Genomic DNA, 26,616 nt, shown 5'->3' on the forward strand with positions numbered 1-26,616 from the left:
ACTGTGTTCAGATTGTCGCCTGTCGCCAATCTCAACACTACTCATGAAGTCTTGGGAAGTAGATGAAGGGACGTGAAGTCGATCCACACCAACATTTGCGATACTGTCTCCTGACCTTTGATACATTCCTTCAATGTACAAGGCTGCGTGTAAACTCAAATAGGGCTGCGAGTGCTTGAATAGAGGCTCTTATTATCAAAGATTCAAATTAAGCACTAAAAGAAGCTACAGCTACGACTACCCTAAAAAGCTTTTTAAACTTCAACTGAACCATCGGGCAGCGATAACTAGCTTTACGAAGCAAGATTTTAATACAGTTGACTTCCATTAATTTGGTCTCGAACGAAGGTCCTGGTCGGCACTCACGCATTTCTATAAGCCCAAACTTCATTTGGATTTTAAATTCCACCTTCACTGGAAAATTCGAACTTGACAAGTCAACGTGCACGCACCCGAACCCTATATGGTGACTCCAATACAGACTAACCCGTTTATAACCAATTTGGCAGCACTTTGGTCCAAAAACCAAATTTTTAATGTCATTTTTGTTCCCGGTGCATTCCCACACCTAACTGCAAACTTCCATTAGAAACGTCCATCCAAAGAACGAAATCAGTCATCGTGCAGTTGTTTCAAACCAGCGGCCGGTTCCGATCGCCTATCATTTCGAAACTGCAAGTGCAGCAGCCATTTTTTATTCGAGATCTCGTGATACATTTTACTACCAGCGGGACATGCCTGTATTCTGCACACGAGTGAAGTATTTCAGTCGGCCAGAAGCGTAAACTTTGGAAACTACTGCAGCATGCCGCCGTCCTGTGAAAGTCTCGGACATCGTGGAATCGGCATTACGACTGCGCATCAGCCACGCAAGAGCTGTAAAATTAATATTGAATTCCAATGGCGGAGTCGGAGCAGCCGACGGACTCTACAAGCAAGCACTCGACTCTGGCGCAGAGCAACGCCTCCAGATCCGTGAGTGGAACACAACCTGCGCGACCAGAGCAAGGTGGAAGCGGAAGTTCTATCACCAATTACCCAGCATACCTTGCGTGTTGTCATTTCCTTCCACTGTTTGCTCCCAGCACCGCCGCACCGGTCACTTGTCTCTTCAGCGCCGTTCACCTGTTTTTTTTTTTTTTTAAAGTGCGGAATGGATATCTCGCCAAGCGTGCAGCAGCTTTTGCTTCCTCGTGTGTCGTGACCAGTGGCGCCTCCCAGCAGAAAAACATGGTAAAGGAAATGCGTCACGCAGAGTTCCGGTCCACTCCGCCGATTTTGATAGAGCATCTTTTTCTGCTCCATGGAGTGACTCCCGCTTTGAATCCCCTCAGACTCTCTCATTGGAGCACCTTACTCCCGCCCTCACTCTGCCATTGGAACAAACTTGCTCCGAAACGAGCAGAAAAGCTTGCTCCGACTCCGCCATTGGAATTCAACATAAGTTATCTATGTTGCTTTGGGCGACAGAAATTAGACGTTTGAAAGATAAGATGTCAACGCAAACCGTTATCACTAATCGGCAATACGTAAGTTAACTGGCACCCAACCGGGATCTTTTGATAATGGTGTAGTAACCGCCGATCCTTTGCAAGCACTGTGTGGTGGCAGCGCGTGCTGCAGCGTTCTCGCCGGCTCTGGCCGCGTTGACAGGTACGCTTGAGTGGCCGTTGTTCGCGTGGTGGAAGGACATAGACGGTCGTTCCAAATGGTTGAATCAGGCACAATGCACATGGTGCTAAATGGACAATTGCACAAAAACGTGAGTCATGCCGTCACTGCACTGGCGCACGCCTAGCGCCCTGCTGTTTACGATGCGTGTGGCCTGCCTCCACAATGAAGGCGTGCCTTGAAAACGCGCTACCATTCGTGACCTTCGCAGCTTCCGAAATTGGCGCGAGGTGGCTGCTCACTCATCTTGCAGGCGGTATCATCATAGCAATTTGGACTGGAGCGGAGCGCCCAGTTTTGTTGTGCTTCCGCGCTTTGGCACTTCACGTGTGCCCTTTTTTTGCCATGACTGGGTTCGATACGTTCGTGATAGCAGTACGACGATTTAAAAAATGTTCGTTATATCTGGAGGCAGTTTCCATAGGAAGGGTCCGAAAATTGTAAATGCACTGAAATGCAGTCGTTATAACCGACAGATCGTTGCATCTGGGATCATTATAATTGGGCTCAACTGTAGCAGCTCCTTTATTGGCAGAGTCTGTCTGGGCAGAGGTTAGGGGACAGTGAATATATTCAAGTTTTATTCCATCGGAAACATTTATTTTTGGTGTGCCCTACAAAGATTTTAAGCAATAACAGTAGCTTGCCTATGTCTGGATCATGGTGTTAACCCGATTCTAATGCGCACCCCTTTTTTGCAAAGAAAATTGGGCGGAAAACTGCGTTCACAGTGGTGGTATGCTTTGCAACATAACGTTGCTGTATTGCAATGAAGCTGACTTTATATACAACCGTGCGGCAAAGCTAACTTTAGTAAACTGGCTGCCACTGTGCAAGACATATCCTTGCCCATTCTTCCCAAAAAAAAAAAAAAAATCCTTTCGGCTTTGCCTTCGTTTAGGAGCTTTAATATTATCTCTATATTAGTCACCTATTTTGGACACATTGTAAGTGGGCACACATTTGATTCAGGCCCGTTGGAATCCGGCAAATACTGCCAAATGAATCAGCATGTTCTGAGGGAGGGAGGGAAAACTTTTGAGTCTTTCGAGAGTTTCGCGGTTATGAGGTCTCCGTCGTCTTCATCTTCTTGGCGCTGGCGACTGGAGACTTCTCTTCAGCAAGGGTGGGCCCCTATTCCAGGGCTCCACTGAGTCGCGCTGCATCGTTCGCGTGCTGCACTAGGGCCCTTTGGGCCGTGAGCTCGCTGCTGGTGAGCCGACTCTCCCATTGCTCCGCACTCGGGTGTTCGTGTTTGTGGAATGCTTTGTTGCGTTCGCACTCCCAGGTGATGTGGTAAAGTGTAGGTTTGGCACCGCACCAAGGGCAGGTGGCCCTGTATTGTGTCGGAAACATCTTATTGAGCACGTGTAAGTTGGGGAAGGAGTTTGTCTGTAGTCTGCGCCAGCTGGTCGCTTCCTCCTTTGAGAGGTCTTTGTGTGGTGGCGGATATCTAATTCTAGTTCCTCTATGTAAGTTCAGGGTCTCTGCGTATCCCCCCTCGCAAGCCTGTAGGTGGGTCTCCGGGGCATTCGACCACCCAGCTCGGAACGCTTCACAGCATGTTCTGAGCTTTTTTTCTGCACTGTTTAATTACCCACCGGATAATTCCATGAATTTCGTCGGTCCCATCAGGGTCAAATTACTAAAAGTTGACTGTAATTTGTTTCCTTCATACAAGGTTTTGGGTGAGAACAGCCTTCAGTCTCATCAGTAGTGCAACAAGGGCCAGCATTATTGGATGTTGCAGTTTGCAGAGCATAGATTCTTTTGCCGCGGTCCCTTAAATGAAATATATCTCAGTGGGATTCTACTGTTTTCGCACCATACATTCAAAGCACACCAGTAGTGCTTGCGTAAGCTCATCAAGTCACAAAAGAGAAAAATACTCATCCATACAAGAGTAGTATAACGTATGAGCGAAAACCCGCACGAGCTTCTCCAAAAGAGAGCCTAACGTAGTTGCTTTCTCTCACGCCCCATGCCAACCAAAGCAAAAATATCAGATCCTTCTTCAACACTCACTCCTCGCCCTGTGTGTAGACAATGCGTCCCGGCAGAGGATCAGCGGCGGCTGCCTGTGACGGCCGACCCCTGTCGGCCACGACTGTCACACGGCCCTGGAGCAGCTCAGGGTCGACGTCCTCGAAGACCACTGTGCCGGGCGCCAGGCGTGTGATGTTGCATGCCACTTCCTTGCCATTGCGTAGTTGCACAGTGAACTCGACGTCCTCGCCCAGCGATAGGGCCCGAAAGTCGCCGCACTCGCTCGAGTGAAAGAAGATCTGGCAAAGTGGGAACAACGCGAGGCAACACACTTGACATTGGAACACAACATGGCTTCTCTGTGTCGCAAATAAAGTTCCCCATCAAGGTAAGCTAAAACAGCTTGTTAACTTTTATTTTTGGGCATGGAGAGTATATCTGTACAAAAACCAATACAAGGAAATGCTACTTAATTTATAACTTAATTACTAATTGATTTGCTGTACTATCTCCAATAGGAAAACTTGCTCCAATGTGCATATATATATATATATATATATATATATATAGAAAGGAACAGCATTGCTAAAAGCTATGCATCAAGTTTCTCGAGCTTAAATAAGGATTTAGTAGTATCAAACTCAGCGTAGCACGTATGATACTTTGGGCATTACATCAGTGATTGTGTCCCCAAGAGTGATCGCTCCGAGAATATCGCTCCGAGAATATCGCTCCTGGTCTGAGTAATGCTTTCGGGCAACAAGGAGTCACAGCCTTACCTCCTTGACGACGTCTCCCCTTTCGATAAAGCCAAACGTGTCCTTGAGGGCGCAGACGACGCCCTGCTTGCGCTGTCCAGACGGCGACGGTGACGGCAGGCTCTTGCGTGCCCCCCGGGCTGCTTCTGGAGTGCCCTTGGCGGGGGCATTCTCGGGGCGCACGCGCTTGGCACAGGGTGCGCCCGTCTCCTTGCAGGTGGCCAGATAGAACCGCACACTGTCGTTCTGCTGCAGCGTGTAGCCCTCCTCGACGTCCTCCTCCGTGTATGGCAGGAAGAAGCACTCGCCGCGACTCTCATATGCCACTCGGCCCTGGGCGCACATGAGAAAACGAGGCAGATGTACACCTTTGGTCTTCTTGATTTTGCTGCACTTTCCTGCAGCACAGTCGGTGACTCACTCCCCGATTAGTTTCCAGTAACTCCTTCAGTGTTAGGGTTTAGTTCCTTGCACTAACATGGTGGCTATGAGAGACGCTGTAGTCGAGAGCTCTATATAAATTTTGACTATCTTTGACACTAAATTTTGACAATAAATTTTGACACTCAACGAGAAACACTAAATCAGTTTAAGCAGATGAAATATATTCCTTCAGGACCCCAATTTTTTAAACCTTGATATAGAAGGTTTATCATTAGAAGAAATGAAGGCCAACATTACTTTTTTTCCAATTTCATACTAAAATCACAGCGGTGGTACGTCAGGGTAAGCACCACGAATTTCAAGGTTTTTTTCTCTTTTACATATGGGCTCTTGTGGCTCAGTGGAAGTTCTTGAAACTTGCCAAGCTTAGACTTTAGAATATTAAAATGTTGTCCATGTTTCAAAAAAAATTTAATGACGCCCAAGCAGACGGCGTCAAAATCTATGCCATCACGGCAAGCTGCTGCAGGCACTTATAAGGCCCCCCTACCCAATTTCTTCTCTCGTTGCTACCCATTCTCTTCTCTCATGGCAACAGTGGCTTCTTTATTATTGTTGAAAGTGCAATTTATTAGCAAAAATAACTCATGCTTCTGTTTAGTGTCCGCTTAAGGTGGCCACTATCTGCTTTGTTATCTATTTAGCCATCCATAGAAAGTACTGGAACTCACCCAGAATTGCAGCAAAATTTAACAGCTAAGGAGATGCTTTGTCACTCACCTCGGCACCGTCCTTGGCTTCGGTCGTGATGAAGCCCGTTGCCACCTCATCGCTAAGCACCTCGCTGGACAGGGCCTCGGACGATATCTTAACCACGGCGCTGGCTACGGGCTTTCCCGATTTTCGGTCATTGGTCATCTCGAACTCCACCGGGTCTGGGCAACGAGAGGTACAGGATTGACCAGTGTGACAAGCACAACACACTCAACCGCGTATTCCAGCAAGCCTAAAGCATAAAGGAAGGGCAACCGACAACCCTGATTTGTCATTTGTTTTTCCTGGTAGACTATAGACCCTTTCCACAGTCATCCCGTGGGTGCAGCCATGTTTGATCACATGGTGACAAGTCCATTTATTGCCTCAGCTGCCTCGGTGTTTACAATGGATGTGCATGGTGCCTAGTACGGCTCAGAGACCCTGTGCTTTGGCAGGTGTCGTAGGCGGAGACTGGGTGGACAACACGAAGCTTTGCTCACAGCTTCAGAGGACACGCGAGTGTTTTCAGAGCGCATTACACCTCGTCGAAATGGTGCGAGAAGCGTATATGGTGCCTGTACTAAAAGAGAGGCTAGAAATGTATACTAAGCTGTCCAAACTTTGAGCTTATTAATTAAATCAGGAGCCGTGTTTTACTCTTTGTTCTCTATTTGGCAAACACATTAAAGCAGAGGCTTGCCGTGTTACTGACTCAGTAAGGTTCCTCAGCGTGGTCACTCTGTTGCTTATTTTCTGCCTAATCTCTTGCACACGGCATGGGTATGACATCTGGTCAGGGTATATCTGGTTTCATAATACTTTTGCTCCGGTTCTGTTCATTTTGCATCTTCAACCATGGCAAGAGGCCAATCCCAGCTTATTACACTGTGGGGCATTACGAGGGGTGCTGAATAGGGGACAACATACAGCCCCTGAATTCCTCAGCGGTGACTCACCTCCTATGCGCAGGTGCTCAATGTTTCCCGTGAACTGGCTGTAGTGGAAGAACAGTCTCGCCGACCGCTCGCAGCACCGGATGAATCCATACGAGTGCTGCAGCCAAGCCAAAGCAAGATAAGTACCGTAGGGTTCACGTCACTGTACTGCCACAAGACGGCACCACAAATGCTCAGCAGACAGTGCTGCGCATCTTTACAGAGCAAAAAGAATTCTAATGTTTGATGGCCAATGTTGGAAGGGTGCTGTCATTATGTGAGTAAATATGGTAGCATCACATATTTTTTATGTATAGAGTCAACATTGACTCCTGACCCAAGCGTTAACCCTTCATCCCCGGTGTACACGTTTGCGCTTACCAACTAGCTTTTGTCAGTTCCCTTCTAGCATACCTGCCAACCTGTGAATATTAAAATTGGTAAATAACCCACGAATGCTGCACGAAACGGGAAGGAAAATAGGAGGGGGCAATAGCACAGTTTTATTTTGTTTGCCTTAAGCACCCACCTTTCGTGGGATATATACGCCGTGTATTAATGACATTCTACCTTTAGACTTGGCGCACCAACAGCAGCAAACTTGGAACAGCACAAATTGACAAGCAACACACTACAATGTTTTCGGCCACTTTGTTGTTGCTGATTTCGCCTGCTTCAGGAACTCGAATGACTATAAAGTTGTTCGAAGCAGGTATCCCCAAAGTGGACTTCCGACGTCAAAGGCTTGAAGGATACAGCTGGATACCAACAAGCGAAACTTTCCAACAAAGAGTACTTTTCGTCAAACTTTACAAAACATTCATAAGATCGTAGATTGGGACAGAATTCCTAAACTTTAAGGAATATATGGGAGAGTTGGCAGGTATGCACTAGTGGGGCACAGACAAAATCACCGTGAGTGCACTGTGGTTGAACACTGCACTGAACATCCTGCATACTCATGCATGGTTCCATTTGAGTCCGGCATGCTAAGTACCACTATGCACTATAACAGCGGAATCTCGATGATACGAATCTCTTGGGACAGCGTAAAAGTTTGAAGCGCCTGAAATTCATATTAGCCGAAAACGTTTAAAATTCAGAATTAAAGGGGGCATGTGGCAATGACGTGGCCGACTTAATCCAAATTTTAAATTTTTAATTAATTTTTCTTTTTCAATCCTAAACCACTTTTTATCTCATGGACAATTATTCAAAAGAAATACACAGTAGAATTTGAAAAAAAAATATTGACTTTCTTAGTGTGTTGTCTTCAAAAATCAGGCTTCGAGATAGTACAGCTGATCCCGCAAGTGCGGCATTCTGTTGACGCAGATTCAGACAGTCACAACACTGTATTTACCCATGCAGTAATAAAAGCAACAAAAGCAAGTGCGAAAAGGGATAACTAGCATTGCAATTCTTTACAGCAGTACAGCAGTCACGTGGCATACATCGAGTACTCCTATTGACTGACGCAAATTTAAATAAGTGACGCATTTGTTTTGTGCACATCTTGGCTGCAGCGAGCAGCACACCTCGCGTGTTTTCAAGACAGCATTTCAAGAGCTGGCTGGTTATCTTAAGTTTCTTCTGTCACTGTGTGCTAGCTGCTGCCTTACGGCGATAAGGACATGACTTGCACGAAGAAATCGAGTGGGGTCAAGCAAAAGTGACGCACGTCACCCTGGCAACAGGAATGCAGTCTGCGCGGCCCTGCTGCTGGCTCGAATTGTTCGCAACATCCGCCACGGCAAAAAAAGCAGCAGACAAGATTCGAGATGTAACACGTTGCTAGCTCATGGAATTGCAATGGGAGCAAGCAGACGGGGCTTGCAGATTTCCGATGCCTTCGGTTTGAACGCTCTTGTAATGTGTGCAAGTGACCAGGGTATTGGAGTAATAAGGTCCACATCAATCACAAGGAGGCACACAAGAGCTTACCAGGAGTTTTTCAACAATGCCGGCCTCCCTATGCGCGTTCCCTTGCTTTCCGTTTTGCCTGGGGGAACCGGATGACGCTTGGTCTCCGGCTTCGTCTTCCCCCTGCTGAGCGCCAGACGCCTGCAGAGCATGCAGAGATCGAGGAAGCGTCACAAAGCAGAATCACAGTTCTTTCCTTTCGACACTGGAATAATGTGCAGCTTCGGTACAGCTCGGAAATGGGGCAAGGTAAAACAATCATGTCAAAGCAAAATCCTCAAACAAAACAATCTTACTAGGCACAGGGTGCTATTCCGGAGCGATCTTCTCAAAGAATCATTTTCAGGGATGCTTCTACTTTCCCGAGACTTCCTGCGACTAGCAGAAGATGTGTGTGTTGGCGAGTGACAGTATTCCTGACCGACAATGATAGGGCGGTCAGCTTGGTACTGTACCAAGAATTCCGTTGCTAGTGGGCACTGGTGCATCTGGCATTAGTCCTGTGAAATCTCTAGAATGTGATCGTCCAAGATCAGAGCTCACGAACACTCAAACTCCGTCATGTTATACCCGATTGCCTTACAGGGCAGCTACGTCCTGTACAGTTGGCTCAACACTAAAACACGGCAGAATTTCGAAATGTGGTCGAATACAAGAGTCCAGAATAGCGCCGAAGCATCGCAGGCAGAATCACGGTTGCGTCTTTCTACCGCCGTGACTAATGTGCGATTTTAAGCATGGCAAGAAGTGGCATAACAAGAATGTTGCAGCAAAAGCTGCAACAGATCAATCCCACCAGACAAAGTTTGCCGATTCCAGACACAGTCCAATGTGCGCTGCACTGCCAAATTCACAGTGTTGTCAGCCCTGGCTGGCCCGCAGGGCAGTTACAGCCCTCTCCGATCAATTCAAATCGCAAACACAGCGAGATTTGACAACATGGAGGAATTTGAGCGTGTCCAACTGAACATCAAAATGCCACAGGCCACATTACAGTCCCAAACCTTTAAAAAAAAAAAGGTACTGAAATGAAATTTTCGACTCGTCACTTTTTTCTTGTTAATAAATATGCAAGCCTAAATAAACCCTCGAAGAAACAATGACAAACATTAGAGAATTGTGTATTATTTACTATATAATGTTTCTACAAACCAGTTTCAGTACTCAGGAGGAGGATACACAATGATGCATGGAGCCATTACATTCCTGCAATCACTGCAGTGGCCACACCCCAGCACAGTGTTAAGAAATGTGCACTTGACCTAATGGCTACGTGACATCAGAAAACTTTACAACTTTGCTCCGTGTCAAGAAGTTATCATAATGCTGACACCCAGTCAAGCCTTCCGAGACCAACTGTTACGTTTCCCAACTTTCACGCTTAGTTCCATTCTTTTATTGCATAACAGAACTTCTACAGCTTCGGAAATACTTCTCAGCACTCCTTTAAACTGTAGCAATAAATTATGTTCCTTCAATGAACAATGGGTGGTGACACAGTACTGAAGTTCCTGCACCAGCTCACCACGATTTGGAACGCACCACTTGGTGGTACCATGCCCAAGACCACCCCAACTTATGCCTACTTAAAATACCATTTCCTCTCATATCAATTCCCCATCCTACACTAAGTAACATAGGCTGGTAAGGTCCCTAAATAACAAGTTTCAAAATAGCACCATTTTTTCCATCTAATCACTGTCCTCCTCATCCTTATGCGCTCTCGCCATTGCCTGTACGTGATTGGCATAGTGTGATCAAGTGGCATTTCTATGCAGCCACACTGATCACTAGCATCCTCAAAAAGCTCCAAGGCTTTTTCACACAGCATGGTCTACACCAAAATATGTATGAATAAGGATTTACTGCACGGAATGCAGTTTCAGAATTACTATTGAGAACAAATGTGGTACAACACAATCTAGAAGCTATTTGCTTTTTCATGCATGTTGAGAGGTCTCAAATTTGGAAGATGCTAGCGGCATTCTATTTACGAAGAGTAGAGGAGCAGGAAAGGGAGAATGGCACTGCCTTGAAACTTATCTAGGGACATTACTGGGTGTTACCATGCCCAGCACTGCTCCCACTTATACCTACTCAAAGTACCACACTAAGTACCACTCGGTGCCAAGTTCAATGCCCCCCTTCCATTCCTAGTGAATGTCTGACACTAGACTGGTGGCTTGGGCAAGCTGGTTATCCATGATCTATGTACAGATCAAACAAGGACGAAACACAAAAAAAGAATGGCACAGTGCTTCGCACCCTTTCTTGGTTCCACCATCCTTGTGTGCACTGTGTGTAGAAGATCATATCCCGCACTAGGTACCACTTCCCCAATACCACCTCGACGTCTACTCAATGTGCCACACAATGACACTGCACCCAATAACAGTTCCGATCAACTCAAGCCCCACAGTAAGTACCACATTGTGGCACCATGTGCAATACTGCCTCCACATACCCAGTCTACCACATTACCTATACCCCATTACCACAAGTGCCCTTCAGTGGAACCAGGCACAATACCGCCTCACCATATCTACTCAGTGTACCACAGTAAGTGCCACTCAGTGGTACCGTATAGAACACCGTCTACTTATATCTACTCAAATGTATCACAATGACTGAGTAGTTCCACATCCAACACACGTCCCACAAATAGTACCACTCGGTGGTATCGTAACCAATACCACCTCCACATATTTTATCAATGGAACATCCAATGCTACCGCTCGTTACTACTGAAGTCCTACACTAAGTACTACTTTTTGGTACCACCGACAATGCTGGCTCCCCATGTGTACTCAGTGTACCTCAATAAGTACCACTTACAATAATGCCTGAACTCAGTGTACACCACTACCACTTGGTGGTACCATGGCCACTACAGCTTCCATTTACATCTACCTAACATATCACAAATGTAGCGCTCGGCGGTGCCACATGTCCCACACCTAGTACCACTTGATGGTACCAAGCCCGACGATGCCCCCTACTCACCTGCCACTTAGCGCTGGCCATGATGGCACCAGGAGGTGTGTGCGGAACCTGCCGGAGCTGACAAGACAGGCAACGGTGTTTGCTTTGTGCGGCTTAGCGATTACGATGCTGTAACGATGCTGGTTCGTGGACTTCTTGCCAGTGCGTATCTTCGTCTTCCTTTCCTTCTTTGAGAGAGAAAACTTCTTGATGGAAAAACTGGAGCACTGTTTAAACTTGCTTTTTTTTTCTTTTTTTGGCCGGAAAATTCGACAACTGATGCTGCTGCTGCTTGATGAGCTTTCCAATTGTGGACGACGCGGCAGCGTTTTTAACCTGTTCTTTTCCTCTTTTTTTTTTGGCAGCTTCTCAGACTAATGAAGGGTGAAATCGGTTTACTTTCTTTCCTTCCGTGGAATGTGGATCAATCGGACCAGATCTGTCGTGTGAGTGCCTTTCGGTGGTGGAGTTTTGCTTCAATTTTTGAATTATTTTAGTGGTGAGCTTTGCTGAAAAAAAAAAAAAAAAAGCCGCACGTCAGACTCAAGCAAGCTGCGCATGAATAATTTAGTTACACTGTAGATACTCTTGGCTACGATACGTTAGGGGCACATAAATGTGTATTCAAAGATCAAAGGTTGCCGAGTGAAAAGATATAACTTATTTTCTTGCATTAAGTGACGGACCAAACCTTCTAAACCCTAGAAAAGGTACTGGCATCGCCACAGCAACTTTAATAATTTACAATACTTTTTTCTAGAACTAGTTTTGAGTTACCAGCTGACAAATGAATGACAAATTGAAATTGGCTTGTTCAGTTTCTACAATCACTGCGGCCACTGCATGTGAGTGCACCCAAAAATAAATGCTTGCAGCGCTTTTTGTGCACGTGTGTGAGCAACGTCATAACACCTAGTCTTAATGCTACACGTCATCAAATTTCATCCTGTGTTATCATGCCACAAACAACAGAATGGCTATTCAAGATTGACTTTACTATCAAATTAAAATATGAGTATTCTGCAACCTTCACATATTCAAAGCATCATCCCTTTATGAGTGCAAAGCATATGGCATAGAATTGCTGCAACTTTTAAAGTACACATTAACACACCTTTCAATAAAGGCGCACGTCTTGTGGCTGTTGTACAGCAGAACCTTGCAAACGAAAATAGTCTGACCACTCACACTTTGCATAACCTTGTAATTAACTGTATCAATTCATGAACATTGGTCTAACTAGCTAATCACAACCCCCCTTCAATGTTTCAATTAGAGGGATGTCTCTTTTGGGGCCCTGACAAAGAAAAGCCTCTGCATTTAAGTTCCGGGCCCGTACTGAGCATTCTTTTTATCGGCACGAAACACAGAATGCCTTACAGAGAACATGGCCCCCACATTCAAGTTTCTTAAACATGTACACCTGATGAAGCTAGAAAAAAAAAAGACGTGCCACAATGTTTGCACTGTCTATTTAATGTGCTTGCACACACACACAAAAATATTAGTTGTTCTGATGTCTTCTTTTCATTAAGTCAATAGTGGTATTGTGTGCCATGCTCTCCTTGTGAAGTCACCTTCTTGCACCTTTCTAAGCAACACGTCCTGAACTAAGGCTTCCCTTGTTTGCCCCCTGTTGACGAGCCTTCATCTTTAGTCACTTCCCACCTTTTTTTTGTTTGTTGACATGTCAAACTGACAGCTGCATTAACCATTTTCATGCTATTAGGATCCTACTGTAGCTGCAGGTATCTATATAACTCACACATGCCTCATGACCTCATGCCTCGTGACCGCTTTCAATGCTACTATTAAACAAGCAATACCGAGTTCACTGACATTCCGAACATAAACTTACAGCGCAAACACCTAAGACGGACCCCAAAAGGAATGTACGACACACAATGGCGTTTCACTACATTCACCAGTATTTATGAACTAGGTGGGCAGCAGAGCGCAGACAAGCTTGGCTGCAGCAGCATGGCACTCTTCAAAACAGCAGCACACACACACAAATGCATGAACTGCATTGTTCAGTGCTCGAGGAAATGTCGTTGAACCATAACTTAAGAATAGTATTGAGCATTACCCACAAGTGTGATTGTTATTGTAACTAAAGATATGCCTATGTAAATGTATTTTTTGTTTACAACAACAAACTGCATCTTTTTCAACTTTGAGATACCAATATGCGCACACTAAGGCATCAGATTGCCAAAGTTCGTGAAATGCCCTGGGCTGGAGCAATGGTCCCGCAAAAAAAATCGCGATGCACCGACACCGTCTTCGTAATGGCTGTTTTTTCTGCGAAAAAAAAACCGTAAGGAGCAGAAAAATATGCCGACGAATAAAATCCCGCTTACGAGCTCCAAGACAGCAAACAGATAAAAAGCAAGAAAAAATGTTCGCAGCCACACTAAGCAATACGGCCTCGAGGAAAAAAAAAGTTTGGAAAAGAGGGTAAAAGTCACGACAGCCTTACAGTTCCCGATAACTACAAGTCTTACGGACAAGCGGCAGGACTCGCGAGTATTTTCGCAGGCTGACCCCCCACTATTAAAACCGAGGAATCACGCTGATGCGGATAATCGGGACGTCCGGCTTGTTGCTACGTCAGGCTGAAATCATGCCGCCAGAGAACTCCGCATCTACGAAGGAGCAGTGCAAGCCACTATCGCCTCAAAGTTCAAGCCTTTTTTGTTGTTGTTATAAAATTCCCAGGGCAAGTTCTCAAACGCCGCGAGATCGCAAGGAACCGCATGCATACAGCAACGACGGGTGCACGCACGGTAATGACTAATCAGCGCCGTGACGAGTGCGAAACAACGTAAATCGGAGAGGCCGCCGAAAAACGGTCCCGGTGCGGCCCGGTCAGTTTGTCGAGGTCCGAAAAGTGTGTCAAGGCGTCGGTGACAGTCGCGTAAAGGCATACACAGCGCTACAAAGTCAGCCAGACCTAGGCGGAATGCTATGGGACGGGCCCGACGTGAACACGATAAGCCTACCGGCGAGGTGGTGAGTCTACGGCGCACATGATTATTGTAGTACCCGGCCGTCGCTTCGTTCGGGCAACGTCGACGAATAGAACGCGAGCAAATTCCGGCGGTCTGCCGTTCTTGGTAACGGGACGTTCTCACCCTTTGCGAACGTATCGCGAAGCCTCTCGATTTTTCGACAGCAACCTCATTTCGACACATTTCTCAGCTGGCATGGGGAAAGAGACGAGAGAGTTCCTTTTGAACAAGGGAATGGCAAGGCACTACGCCGAAGAGCGGCGGCAGCAGGGCAGGAACAGCGAACTGCTGGTCACAGAGGGTCAGAAACGCGAGTCGGGATCGAAATGCGGCTCTTGACGTGGACTCGAGCAGGTTTTTAGCGGAGACAGAGCGCAAAGAAAATGCAGGAATTACCTCTCCACGGCACACCACGGACGACATGCCGCCATGTTGGCTCCCGAAGTTTACTTTTTATCCGCCAGGGCCCGTCTCGGCATTTCCGGTGGCTAGACCAGGCTGGACTTCCTTTACGTCACGGGCAAGGATCGAGAAAGATGGCCGCCCTCGTAGGTCGGTCCGGTCGTTTCGGGCAAATTGTTCGGTACCAGCTGAAGGTTCCACTGATCGCATCATGCCGATCAGCCCGTAAGTTTCTGTCATGTAGTTTATTTCACGCTATGCGTTGACCCGGCGTTCGCACGGAACGCAGGTATGCTAATAGGGAGGATTGAATTTTGCACGGGGATATTCGAAGTTCACTCTCTGCCGGCTGCTCGATCAAGCACACGAGTTTTAGTGAACAAATATGGGGTACTGTCTGCCAAACTCCACCAAAAGAAGCCGGCTGCTGGTTCCGAGCTTTTCACATGTTGAGCAGTGATTCGGAACTAAAGTAACTTTCGTCAATGAGGCCTTCACGGTTTCACATTCTGAAATTGTGTCGTACTGTATCATGCTTCAAACCCGCTTTTAGACGTTTTCGAACTTCTAGCACACAGCCAGAGAACGCTTGACATTAAAAATAATGTACATCTGGCGCATGTTTGCGAATTCTGCTTCCCGTTCTGTGGTTAGCCACAGTGATTCCCGTACTTCAGAGAATTCTCATTCCTAGACATGAAAGTTCCCTATTTCCAGCACTTTTCCCCGCCATGACTCGAATTAAGTTCCCACAAACTTCCCTGCTCATACATACAAACGCAGATATAATCTTTGATGAAGTATCTTGACAGCCACAAAAATTCGATAAAAAAAGAAAAACTCACGTTGAAAAACATTACATGATTCTACATTGGTTGGACAGTATGATGTGAGAACTTAATTTCTAATGTGGTGCCCTGTTCGCTTCCGGACATCTCTTCCGCGCATTTTGCTTTTTAGCATCGACTATTACTGACGCCATGAAGCATAGTTTCGATTCTTAGAGGTTTAACTTTTGTATTAACACAACAGCTTGAAGTACAGATTTAATTGTATGAAACAGCATATCGGCTGTTTGACAATGCAGAGCATAAGAATGAGAAAATGACCAACTCCCAGTTAAGCCCCTGCACTGACAATGATATGCTGTGGATCAACGAGATAATATTTCGTTCACTGGCATAATTTTAATATTTGCTCCATGAATCTAAAATTCCCTTTAATATCAGAAAGATTCCCTTTGGTCCTACATTATGGCTGAACATTTCTTGAAAAAGAGAAAATTCCCTACAGGGAACATCGCTGGTTAGCCACGGTGTTCCTGTTAGTCTAAGGAAGCCAAGTTAAAAGGTGACATTTGCAACCGCTTTCAAGGGAAAAGCCACAAGTAGAGCATGGAAATAGAAGGCCAGGGCACAGTAAGGCACACATGACACTGTGTTTTAACACTTTCCGCTCTTTCAGCACTCCGCTGTGCTTGTTGTGAGAAAATTGCTCCAAAATCTACTAAAGACACCGCATTTACAAAATGTCTGATTCATTTTGTTCTCTGATAGTTTCCATGTCAGATGTGGTAAAAAACTAGAAGGTGAGCATAACAGAAGTTTAAAACGAGCAGGAATGTGGAGTGCTCTTTTGCGTATTTTAGCACTCAGATTTTGCATATTTTTGCCTTTGAACTTGGCCCTCGAAAACTAAGCACAGCATTGAATGATTCTGCTTTTCAGTTTTCAGTGGTATGTGCAAAAAAAAAAAAAGGAGCCCACTTGGAAGCCTGTACGCTTCTTTTTGATCCTGGTACTCCGGTTGCAACGGCTACAGCAACAGAGGAGTCCGAAGAGCAAGAATCTTTCCATTGTTTTTCAAACTACTGCTGAAAATGTAGACAAATATGTCCATCTAGTATGTGAAATCCAAAACAATTAGAAAATAGCCTGATGTTTTTCATGAGCCTGATGTTTTTCATGAAACGTACACGGGGATGATTCAAAGGGCATCCTCAAAAATGTGGTTAAAGTTAATCCATCTTGTCAAAGAGACATGCTAACTGAAGGCTCTACTGACTGAATATAATGTACACGAAATTTTTGTAATGCACTCCTTTCAACTGTCTTTATTCGGCTTGTTTAGCTTCCTGGAATGGCTCACTACATAGCTTATTCCAAATTCTCCATTATGTTCTTTATTGTGAATGTGAGGGCGGCTAGAGCTAGAATGTTCCGCCAGATGAGGCAGCCAGTATTGAGCCAGAAACTGAACCGCCCACGAATTTCAGTTCAGTTTCAGCAAAATTACTACAGTCAGAAATGGGCAATGAAACCAGGGAAATCACAGGGACAATTGACTATTCTTTTCTAACAGAAGTGCTGAAATAAGAGAATAGTGTAATGAAATTGGACGTTCAATGGAGTTGCCACAGGTGTCTGAAAGCTGAACTGATCTTTTTTTATTTATTTATTTGTAAAAAACCTTACAAGGACCCTACATGAAAATTAATGTAGTTGTCTTCAAGTGTTCAAGTTGTCTTTTCATTCACTTTCATTTTCCTTGTTTTTTTTATGCAAGCTACTGTAAAAATGCACATATAATGTACAGACCTGCATATAATACAAAGTGAGATTTGGGAATAGCGAAAAGTGAAAAAATTTCTTAATCTGCATATTTGTGTCATTCATTTGGTATGTGGAATTTCTAACTTCGATGAACTGTATGTTGTTTTCTCTGCTGCTTCGATAATGGAGTCTGAAGCATTGTCAAGCTATTTGGGACAGCTTTTTCTACAGCTCATCTGTCATTGTTTTCATTTCAAGATGAAGATAAGCATTATTGATATTATTAATATATGTCATACAAGTCAGGAAAACTGAGCAAAAATATGTATCTACCTTGTACTTTGCAAATCAGTCATTGTTGCTATCAATCAAGTTGGTCATAGATATCCTGGTACGCTCAAGTCACAAAGTGACCAGTCGCAAATGGTCATTTTTGGTAGAAAAAGCAACTCTTTTGGTTCAGTCACTTGCTGCTCGATGTTGCAGTCAGTGCGACTGCTGTCACAAGCCTACAACCAGCTGAACCAATTGGCAGCGCAGGAATAGGACATCCATACATGAAGATGCTTATTTTGCTTGTTTTATGTGGTGATGGTGGTGCGAGCAAGTGCGGGCGGTACCGATTGCAAGACATTTCAGTGTATTCACAGGCATGTAACGCTTGCCACCATGCGTATTGGTCACCGTGAGTCGCTCCTTGGCCGGCAGTTGGGGTCAGTCACGCTACCACTGTCAGTCGCCGAGCTGAATGAGCCCTTCAGGAGGGTTGCAATGTGGGCTTGTTGGTAATGCATCTTACTCCATACTCCCCTTGAAGAGCCCTTCAGGTCCATTCGATTTGCCAGCGCTTCCAGAACTCCAACTTCAAGAGGTGCTGCACCTCATTTACACTGGTGCAGCATGTTGTAGTCTGTTTCACATAGCACTTGCTTTGCGCAGGACAAGTTCACAGCATCCCCCACATTTGTGGGAGAAACGTAGTGCAAGGCTTGTGCAGAAAGTACGGAGCAAGTTCTGCACACAACTGGCACCGAACTGCAATGAACTGGTTCATAAAGCGCAACCTTTATTTTGTGCATGCATTTTCTTCTGCAGAGGTGCCCGAGTCACTGTGCTCATGATGAAGTTGAAGCCATGCTGTGATACCTATGTTGAAGTGGTTGCATTTCTACGGGCGATAGGAGAGTGGGTACGCTACGCACTTGCTTGCTCCAAAGTGCTCTGTGCCATCCAGTGCAGTGCCGACTACCGGGTGGTCGCATGTGCGGCTGTCTAGGCCCTTTCACCCAGGAATGTACACGCTGTATTGCTACTATAGCTGCTGCTAATGTTTAATTGATGGGCCATCACCAGTGTTACCTACAGTGTTGTCAATTATGTAAAGTGTTTGTCCATACTCGTATGTTTTAATCCATGCGTATTGTGTACAAGTATGTAGATACATTTATGAGCAGGGAAGTCCATATGTGCCTAATGTACTAGATGAAGCTAACATTTCGGTGCACTCATTGTTCTGCACCAGTGCTCTCTGCTGCTGTTGTCTGTATGGTGGCCTCCTGGCCTTCCCAGGCTTACAACTTTCTTGCCAGGATGGCCTCCAACCCTGTACTTTGTCTTTGTTGTAAATGAATCTTGATCTTTTTGTGGCCTTTTTTTTTGCTTGCAGACTGGAACAAGGACTGGTGCCCCAAGCCGGCACCACAGACGGAGGAAGAGTTGAGAGCGGCCGCCAAGAAGTACAGGATGCTGCCCGAGGACTACAAGGTGCGTGACCAGAGTGAGGGCCTCACCTGGGGCGACTACCCCAAGATTCCCACGGTCCCGGCAGGAAGCAGGGACCCCGAGGAGGACTACGACTTTCCCTACTTGAGGCGGAATTACGGCGAGCCGGTAAGAGCAAGAGGATGTTCTTACGTTATCTGGAGTTAGCATAAGTTATAATTTGCGACTGAATTTTTCAGCACCTATATTTATTTAAATTCGGTAGGCATTTATCGGCACTTATTTTCCTTGAAAAATTCTGCATTTATAGGTACCTATTCTCTTACAATACTGCCTTGACTGCATTTTCGGCCCTTTGAAAAGCTGCTCGTGCATATTTATTTCGGGAAGGAAATAGAAAGCTTTATTGTTATAAATGCAGGAGGCAAATTATTACAAAAACATACAAATATATGTTAAGGTGGAATAAGGTTTGAGTGATCGCTGGCACAATCCGTCTCACGCGCTGCCAATCATGTGCAAGTAACACTTGAATCCTGCTGCCCTGCATCTGTTGCAGTAGCACTGCAAAGAAGCACAAGAGCATAGGATGGGCACGTAGGTCGGTGCACGCTGTGTATGACCATACGCACTTGTAGTGCGTCTATTTCAAGAATGCCTCGAAGCTGGCCTGTGAAAAAAGACGGGGACCCCTGCAAATTTCTAGAATGAAGAAATTGCGGCCACTGACCAAGTCAAGGTGAAAATAACACAGAGACGTTTCAGGACCCGTACGGGTTCCTTGATCACACTTACACGTACGGGTTCCTTGAGTGTGATCAAGGAACCCGTACGGGTCCCGAAACGTCTCTGTGTTATTTTCACCTTGATTTGGTCAGTGACCACAATTTCTTCATCATCACGTTACCTGACCAGACGAACTTTCGTCGAACTCTTGACTAAATTTCTAGAATCTTACTCTATCCACAATGGCCAGTTGGCTTTTGCCTCTTGAAATGGGCTGTCTCGTATTATCCTCACCCTGCTCGCGTCCACGAGTAGTCATGCACTAATGACGTCTCCTTGGTGTGCATAAATCCCCATTACCACATCCTACTCTCCTTTTTCACAGACGGACGCATAAGCCGACAACAATATGCAGGAAGAGTGGTCATGAATGGTTGCGGCACAAAGCTCTCCCACGCCCCGTTGGCGAGGCCCCCCATTATTCGCACGAGGTTCAAGTGAGGCTGGCAAAAAGAAAATCTGCTCCTCCAGTGAACCCCAGTGAAGCCTAAGCAATACTTTTTAGTGTCGGCGCCATTTGAGTGTGAATGTTATTAGTGGCGCATTGTATCCCAACATGCACTGGAGCTTTTGTACCACCCGAGCTTGAGTAAGGGGGCCTAAGCACCCAACTCGCTTAAGAGGGTCTGGTCACATTGCGCAGGCTCAGTGTTCTGAATCATGACGAATTCCTAAATTCAGATTTTTTTATGTATAGTTATTTAAACCGAATCCCTAAAACTAGTTTTTGGCATTTATCAGTAAAATCCAAAAAATCGAGTCTCTAGTTATTATGCAGGGATGGAAGTGCTGCTCTAATCGCACCATCTTGCGCCAAACCACCGAGCTGCATGAACCTTCGCCAGAACACTAATGGCGTTTTTCACTGGTCGATTCGGAGCAGGATTTTTTGCTCCGCGGCAACGAATCCGAATTTCACTGGTCGATCTGGAGCGGGTTCATGCGTTCCACTGGTCGTTTCGGATCAACTCGCTCCGCGCCGGATCGCTCTCACTTGCTCCGCCGCCGAGACGCGGATTCGGGCGGAAATAGAACGCATCACATGGCGTCACTTCCGTCTTCAAGCGAAATCGGTACCCGGTCGGTACGCACAACATTGTGTTGGGCATAGTTTGCGGAACCGGTTTGTGTCACGTGCACGCAGACTTCCTGTGTGATCTCCCGCTGAGCGTTCGTGTGCTCCACTGGCAGACTCGGATTGGTGAAAGCCGAGCGCTCGCTCGAGGATTCAGGCGGCTGCTCCAGATCGACCAGTGAAAAACGCCATAATTTTGAATGATGTCTCCAAATTTATAGAATTTAGTCATGCATTGGCTAGCATTCTTTTCCTGGAATCCAAGCCTAAGCAATAATTTTTAGTGTCGGCACCATTTGAGTGTAAATGTTATTAGTGGCGCATTGTAACTTGGTCGCAGGAAAATGAAAATGGTTTTGTGCAATGCATTATAAATGTTTTATGTAAGCCTTATGTGTTTGGGCATACTATGCCCAAACACATAAAAACATAATTGTCAGCCCTGGTAAAATGTTTGGTGCATCTGGGTTCAAGGGCATAATTGAAATTTCCAATGAGGCCCCAGCGAGAGGCTGTGGAATTCTTTTACGTAGCCTAAGCAAGCTTTGATAACTTGACTGCTGTTTAGCAGTGTCCCACAACTTGCTGCCAGCTATCAAAGTGCCGCAAAAGTTTAATTTGACCCCTTCCTTTCTTTCTGTCTAGATTAACATCTACATGGATGCGTACACCCTCGAAAGACTAGACTTGCAAAGGCAACGTACTCCAATGTAAGTACTAAAGTACTACAAGTTTGCAGCCCTGCTTCACAAATGCTAACGCATCCACTGGCAGCAAAGACATCGTTCAGTGGCATTTATGCCACCTGGTGACACATACGCTAATTAAAAATTACTGGTTTTACCATTCCAGAACTGCAAAATAGTTTATGAGAGACATTGTAGAGGTCTAGGGGGCAGGCAAGTTTAGTGCCACTATGAGCAAGCGCACTTTGGTGATGAGCTGCTGCACGAAGGATTGACGGCAGTAGCAATGGGTGAATTAGTATGCACAACATGAATTTCTTATTGTTTGCAGTGTCTGCAAAATAAAAGTGCATTGGAGCTAAAAACAGCACTTGGAAAACTTCAATCTGGCCACCAGGCAGTGATAATGAGCTTTGTTTAATGGGTTTTCACTGGTGCGTTGGCTTTCTATTCAACTTCGAATTAGGTTTTGTGTGGGAATTGCTTTCTGCTTTATCTATAGTGCTTGTGCACTGGAATCTTACATTTTCGCGGACCATGCACTCTCTTTTCTTCGTACCCTAAGAAACATACAAACGGACTTCTACTGTATAAAATGTGCCAGCTGATTTACCCATCTAGGTTGCCATAAGTTAGGAATGGCTGTTTCCTTTTCTGTGTAGCAGTACCGTAAAATCCCGAGACCCCCCCCAAGGTAATCCAAGAAAGTTTGCAGGGGTGCCTTTGCTTGGTCACAAAGTGAAATTCAAGGGCTGTCGGCACCAAATCCGGCAGCCAGCGAGGTAGGCCTATATACCGTCTCTCAGCGATCATAGGCTCGCCTGGCTTGCTCGTTTACTTCCACCGGCATCGGTAAAATCCAATGTATTGCAATTTAAGCATGACATAATTGTGTACACATTGTGCTGACCAACATAGGCACTTCATTACAAGCTGCATGCGGGTGCATCCCAAGCGCCACCGGACTCCCGATTTGACGGCCCAGCAAGCTAGACCTGCCGGCTCCTAGTCATCAGCGGCCATCAACGGAGCCAAAACTGCGGATGTGGCCTTGCGGAAACATGTCTACACTGCTCACATAGTCTTGTTTATATTGGCATTTTGTTGATGAGAGAGCTGTGCAAACATGTTTGTCTTCGCTTTATTTGCGAAGTCATTCCAAACGTCCATGCAGCGGCACCTGTTCTGGGCAGAGCTACCCGCCGCTCGCTTATTCGTACCTAGTGTCTCGAATCACCGTATGACAGCTTGCATGCAAAATTGCAGCTTGTGTCTCGTGCTTAATTCGCATGTGACACCTCGCACGTTTGACCAAAACGACGACTGACGACCGAGGTGTACTATCACCTCGGCAGAAGTGTGGCTAAACAATAAATTTCTTTCTCACTAAACTGCATCATGTTATGCAATTGAATATGCAATTTCGTAAAAAGAGTGCCAAAAGAACCATCCAAGTGGTCCGGTGAAAATGCATGGATTGGTGAACAGGGTGATGAAAGGGAGGGGGCGCTTGCTCTGTAATTGGCATCAATTTCAAATCACTCGAAAGTGGACAGGGGGTGCTTGCATGAGTAGGGGCACTTGCTTGGAATTTCACGGTATGCTGCTACACTGCAGTGAAGTGCGCTCATGGTAAGTGTCACTAAATTTGCCTGTATGAATGGGGTTTAAGAAATTCTATGGTGTCCAGTGTGTAGTAATTTGACAAGTAAAAACATCTGCTCTGCCATCGCACTTGCTACTGGTCATTCACTGTGCACCTGATTGTGTGTCTCTGGGTCAATGCTAACGAGCCCCCTCTTTTTTTTTTATATTGTTCATCAGGTGGAAGCAGATAGCCATGTTTCTGGGCACAGTGATTGGCTTTTGGTACCTCAGCAACCTCTTCAACCGCCCAGAGTTCCCAAAGATTGGTGTAGACCTGGTATGTAGTGCGCGCAGCTGCAAAGCATCATGGCTTGGCATTTAGCAGGGTGTATTAGAGCATAGAGTTCCTCACAGAAATGACTACAGGGAAGTCTGGCCTTGCGACCCTTCAGCCATCATGGAAAAGGTGGTTGGTGCGTGTACAGTTGAGTATTGTTATAACGAAGTGGGATCTGATATAAAAATACCTTCATAATAACCGATATTACACTAAATATCCACTATAGTAGCTATATATCCACGATATTACACTAAATAACCGGTAATACACTAAATATCGGCAAGGAAAGTTTTTAACATGGCAAGCTAGGGGAGTTGTGATTGAACATGTTCCTAGGGGTGGGCAGCGCTGCCCGGACGATCCATATCATGCATTTCCTTTTGTCTTTCATTCGGGTTGTGCTGCCCACCCCTGGGAAGAAACATGTTATATTTACTTTGTTATATCTGATAATTTGCTATGTCTGTGTTTGCTAAAATGAGGCTTGACTGTATTTGCCTGATCATAATGCTTGTGGCTTCAGGCATTCTTGGGACATTGTTTATTAAGCTTTATGTTTCTAAGTTCTCAAGATTTTTGTCATTTTCTAAACACAGCAAAGCAATCGCTCTTTGCACACATGCCCAATCACTTCTAATTGCTTCATATGCAGCGCAGTATGCTGTTGAAAAATGATCAATTTTAAAATGAGAAAGCTGTTTAAAGTCAGAAGGACAAAGTTTAGGCAAGTCATTCCTGTTTGCTGAACTGCAATATTTGCAGCTCCCATAGACAACTAGTGCTAGAGGTCCCTCAATTAACTTCTGTAACAAGGCCCATGTATTACAGGGCTGTTATACATGTACTAGTGTTTCATGGGCATTTGGAAGGCCGTTGAACCCATGGTCAATAGCATGGGGGCCGCTACATGGGCAGCTTCAACAGCTGTAGAGTCACAAGTCTACTGAATCAACAAAGTTGCACAAACTACATCAAAATCTTGAAATTCTGTGAGCGATGTAAATGAGCACCCTGGTCAACTGCTTGTTTATATTAGCACACTGTAAATGAAGCATTGCAAAGAAAAATTTCAGTGGCGATTTGAAATGCATTAGCATTACATCGCTCCTTTTTGATGTCCCGGATTGAAGGTTTAAGCTGCGTTCTTCAGGAACTCGCTCAACACACATCCTGCCTCTTCAAGGAGCGAAGTGCAACTGACTGTGTGCACATAATATATATTTATATATATATATATTAAGGGTGTGCGAATATTCATAAAAATTTTTGATATACAATTGGATATGCATATTTGAAACAAATTGAATATATTGCTGGCCCTGTGGAAGTAAGCATGGTTTTTGGCGTTTATTTCTATCTTATCTAAGAAACTGCCTGCTTTTGTGCTGAATTTTGCGACAATTTCATGCTGCTAATGAAATTTCGCCTGTAAAGCACACTTAGCCACTGAACGTCTAAGCTTTGCAGGAAATCCACTCTCAGTAGCAAGGGGCACGGGTTTGCAAACAGCGAGGGTGCACTCTTTTGCACATTCCACCCCAAATCCTGAGCTTATTGCTTGAAAGCAAATGCGATGAGTGACAGCTGATACAGGGTCAAACGCCTTTGAGTGTACGGGAAATTGATGCGCTATAATAAGGCTCAGGTTTGCGAGGACAGACAACCAGTGGAAATTACTCAACTTTTGAAAGCTAACATGAGCCAAATACACAATCTTTTAGTATAATGGCTTGCTAGTTTAATCTTTTTATCAATGACAAAGTAATTGCAGTGTTCCAACATGTTACAATAAACCAACTTGCTAATTTGATATTCGATGCTAACTATTAGAAAATTTTTATATTCCCACACCCCTAATGTGTGTGTAATATATATGTATGTGTGTGTGTGTGTATATATACCTCCACCACATGAACCACCCCTACCACGTGACCGGCTTTCCACACTTCACGCACATATACACTTTTTTCTACTTTGACACTCTTAATGCTAAAGCATAAAAAAAGAAGCAAGAAACTTGGGGGTGTTGAGATAGCAAAACTTCCAAATTAAATACGAAATATTATCAAATTTCTAAACAGCGTGAAATATAAAGCTTGCATACACTTAGCTTGGTAAAAAAAAAAGGCTTTTTTACACTTATTTGGTGCAACATAATGATGTTTAGAGCTAGATGCCTGGTCAACTCATGATCTTACAGAAGACAAACAAGTGAAAGGATACTCTATTACATCAGTGACGACGGCTGTTATCATTAAGGTCATCTATTTTATGTATTTGTTGACATGCCCTTAGGACCCATTGGGCATTATAGAGGGGGTGGGTATAATATGCATAAAAAAGAACTTTAGAAACAAAAACAAACATTGACATGAAAACTTCATTAAATGTTACAAAACTAGCACAGTAAAATTGCACTAAGAACAATATGCATAAAATGTAAAACAAACATCAAACAAATTATTGTGACAGTATGTTTGCAGAACATCTGTGAAGTGTGCAGTGTATGGTCACTGATGGCTGCTGTCATTGTCAGGCCACCACATTATGCTCAGCCTCAACCTTGCAAACTGTGTCCTGAACTTGTGTCCTGAACTGGCGGGGATCAAAATCATGCACATGCAGCAATGTGCACTTAAGAACTGGCAGGCGCATGACAGAGAGGGCGTTATCACAGCGAGATTTGGCTAGTGAGTGCTCAGCCACATTCATACATGCACTTGTTAGGCATACTTGAACCAAAGCGTCGGGATGAACAGAGAAAGCTCTTTTGAAAACTGTTAAATATTGTCCCTCTGATTGCCTCTGTTGTTGCCCATATTCTCGTTTTCGTAATTTGCCAAAAAATGTTCAAGGCTTCTGTAACAAACTGCTGTTTGATGCTTTTCCAGGGTCCACCACAACGGCCAAACGACGGAGTCGTCCACTATACCTTTGATCCGGTGGAGTAGAGTTGTTGATGTGCAGGTTCACTGCAGTTCGAACATTAAAGATAGGTTATTCATTGTTCTTGGCATCTGTCTCATTTATACACAGTTGTAGAAAGAAGTGTACTAT

The 26,616-nt window shown here is 45.0% G+C and overlaps 2 protein-coding genes across 3 annotated transcripts in view; one reads left to right on the forward strand and one right to left on the reverse strand.

The window, feature by feature from the left end:
* LOC139050691 (RNA-binding protein Unr-like) overlaps positions 1-14,917 on the reverse strand; it is a 38,912-nt gene extending 23,995 nt beyond the window's left edge. For both annotated transcript variants that reach the window (XM_070527308.1, XM_070527307.1), the window contains exons 1-7: positions 14,806-14,917; positions 11,417-11,904; positions 8,435-8,554; positions 6,512-6,608; positions 5,580-5,734; positions 4,437-4,748; positions 3,697-3,956 (exon numbers count right to left, since the gene is read on the reverse strand). In XM_070527308.1, coding sequence (XP_070383409.1) covers positions 3,697-3,956; positions 4,437-4,748; positions 5,580-5,734; positions 6,512-6,608; positions 8,435-8,554; positions 11,417-11,437 — 965 coding nt within the window. In that variant the 5' untranslated portion in view covers positions 11,438-11,904; positions 14,806-14,917. The remainder of the gene's footprint in view (positions 1-3,696; positions 3,957-4,436; positions 4,749-5,579; positions 5,735-6,511; positions 6,609-8,434; positions 8,555-11,416; positions 11,905-14,805) is intronic.
* Positions 14,351-26,568, forward strand: LOC135911494 (NADH dehydrogenase [ubiquinone] 1 beta subcomplex subunit 8, mitochondrial-like). Its single transcript, XM_065443816.2, has 6 exons — positions 14,351-14,410; positions 14,874-15,036; positions 19,030-19,253; positions 21,592-21,656; positions 23,457-23,556; positions 26,451-26,568. Exons 1-6 carry the CDS (start codon positions 14,366-14,368, stop codon positions 26,508-26,510), a joined length of 657 nt encoding a protein of 218 aa, XP_065299888.1. The 5' UTR covers positions 14,351-14,365; the 3' UTR covers positions 26,511-26,568.
* Positions 26,569-26,616: the final 48 nt, after the last annotated feature.

This window comes from Dermacentor albipictus, chromosome 10 (genome assembly GCF_038994185.2).
Source record: "Dermacentor albipictus isolate Rhodes 1998 colony chromosome 10, USDA_Dalb.pri_finalv2, whole genome shotgun sequence".
In the NCBI taxonomy this organism is placed as follows: domain Eukaryota; kingdom Metazoa; phylum Arthropoda; class Arachnida; order Ixodida; family Ixodidae; genus Dermacentor; species Dermacentor albipictus.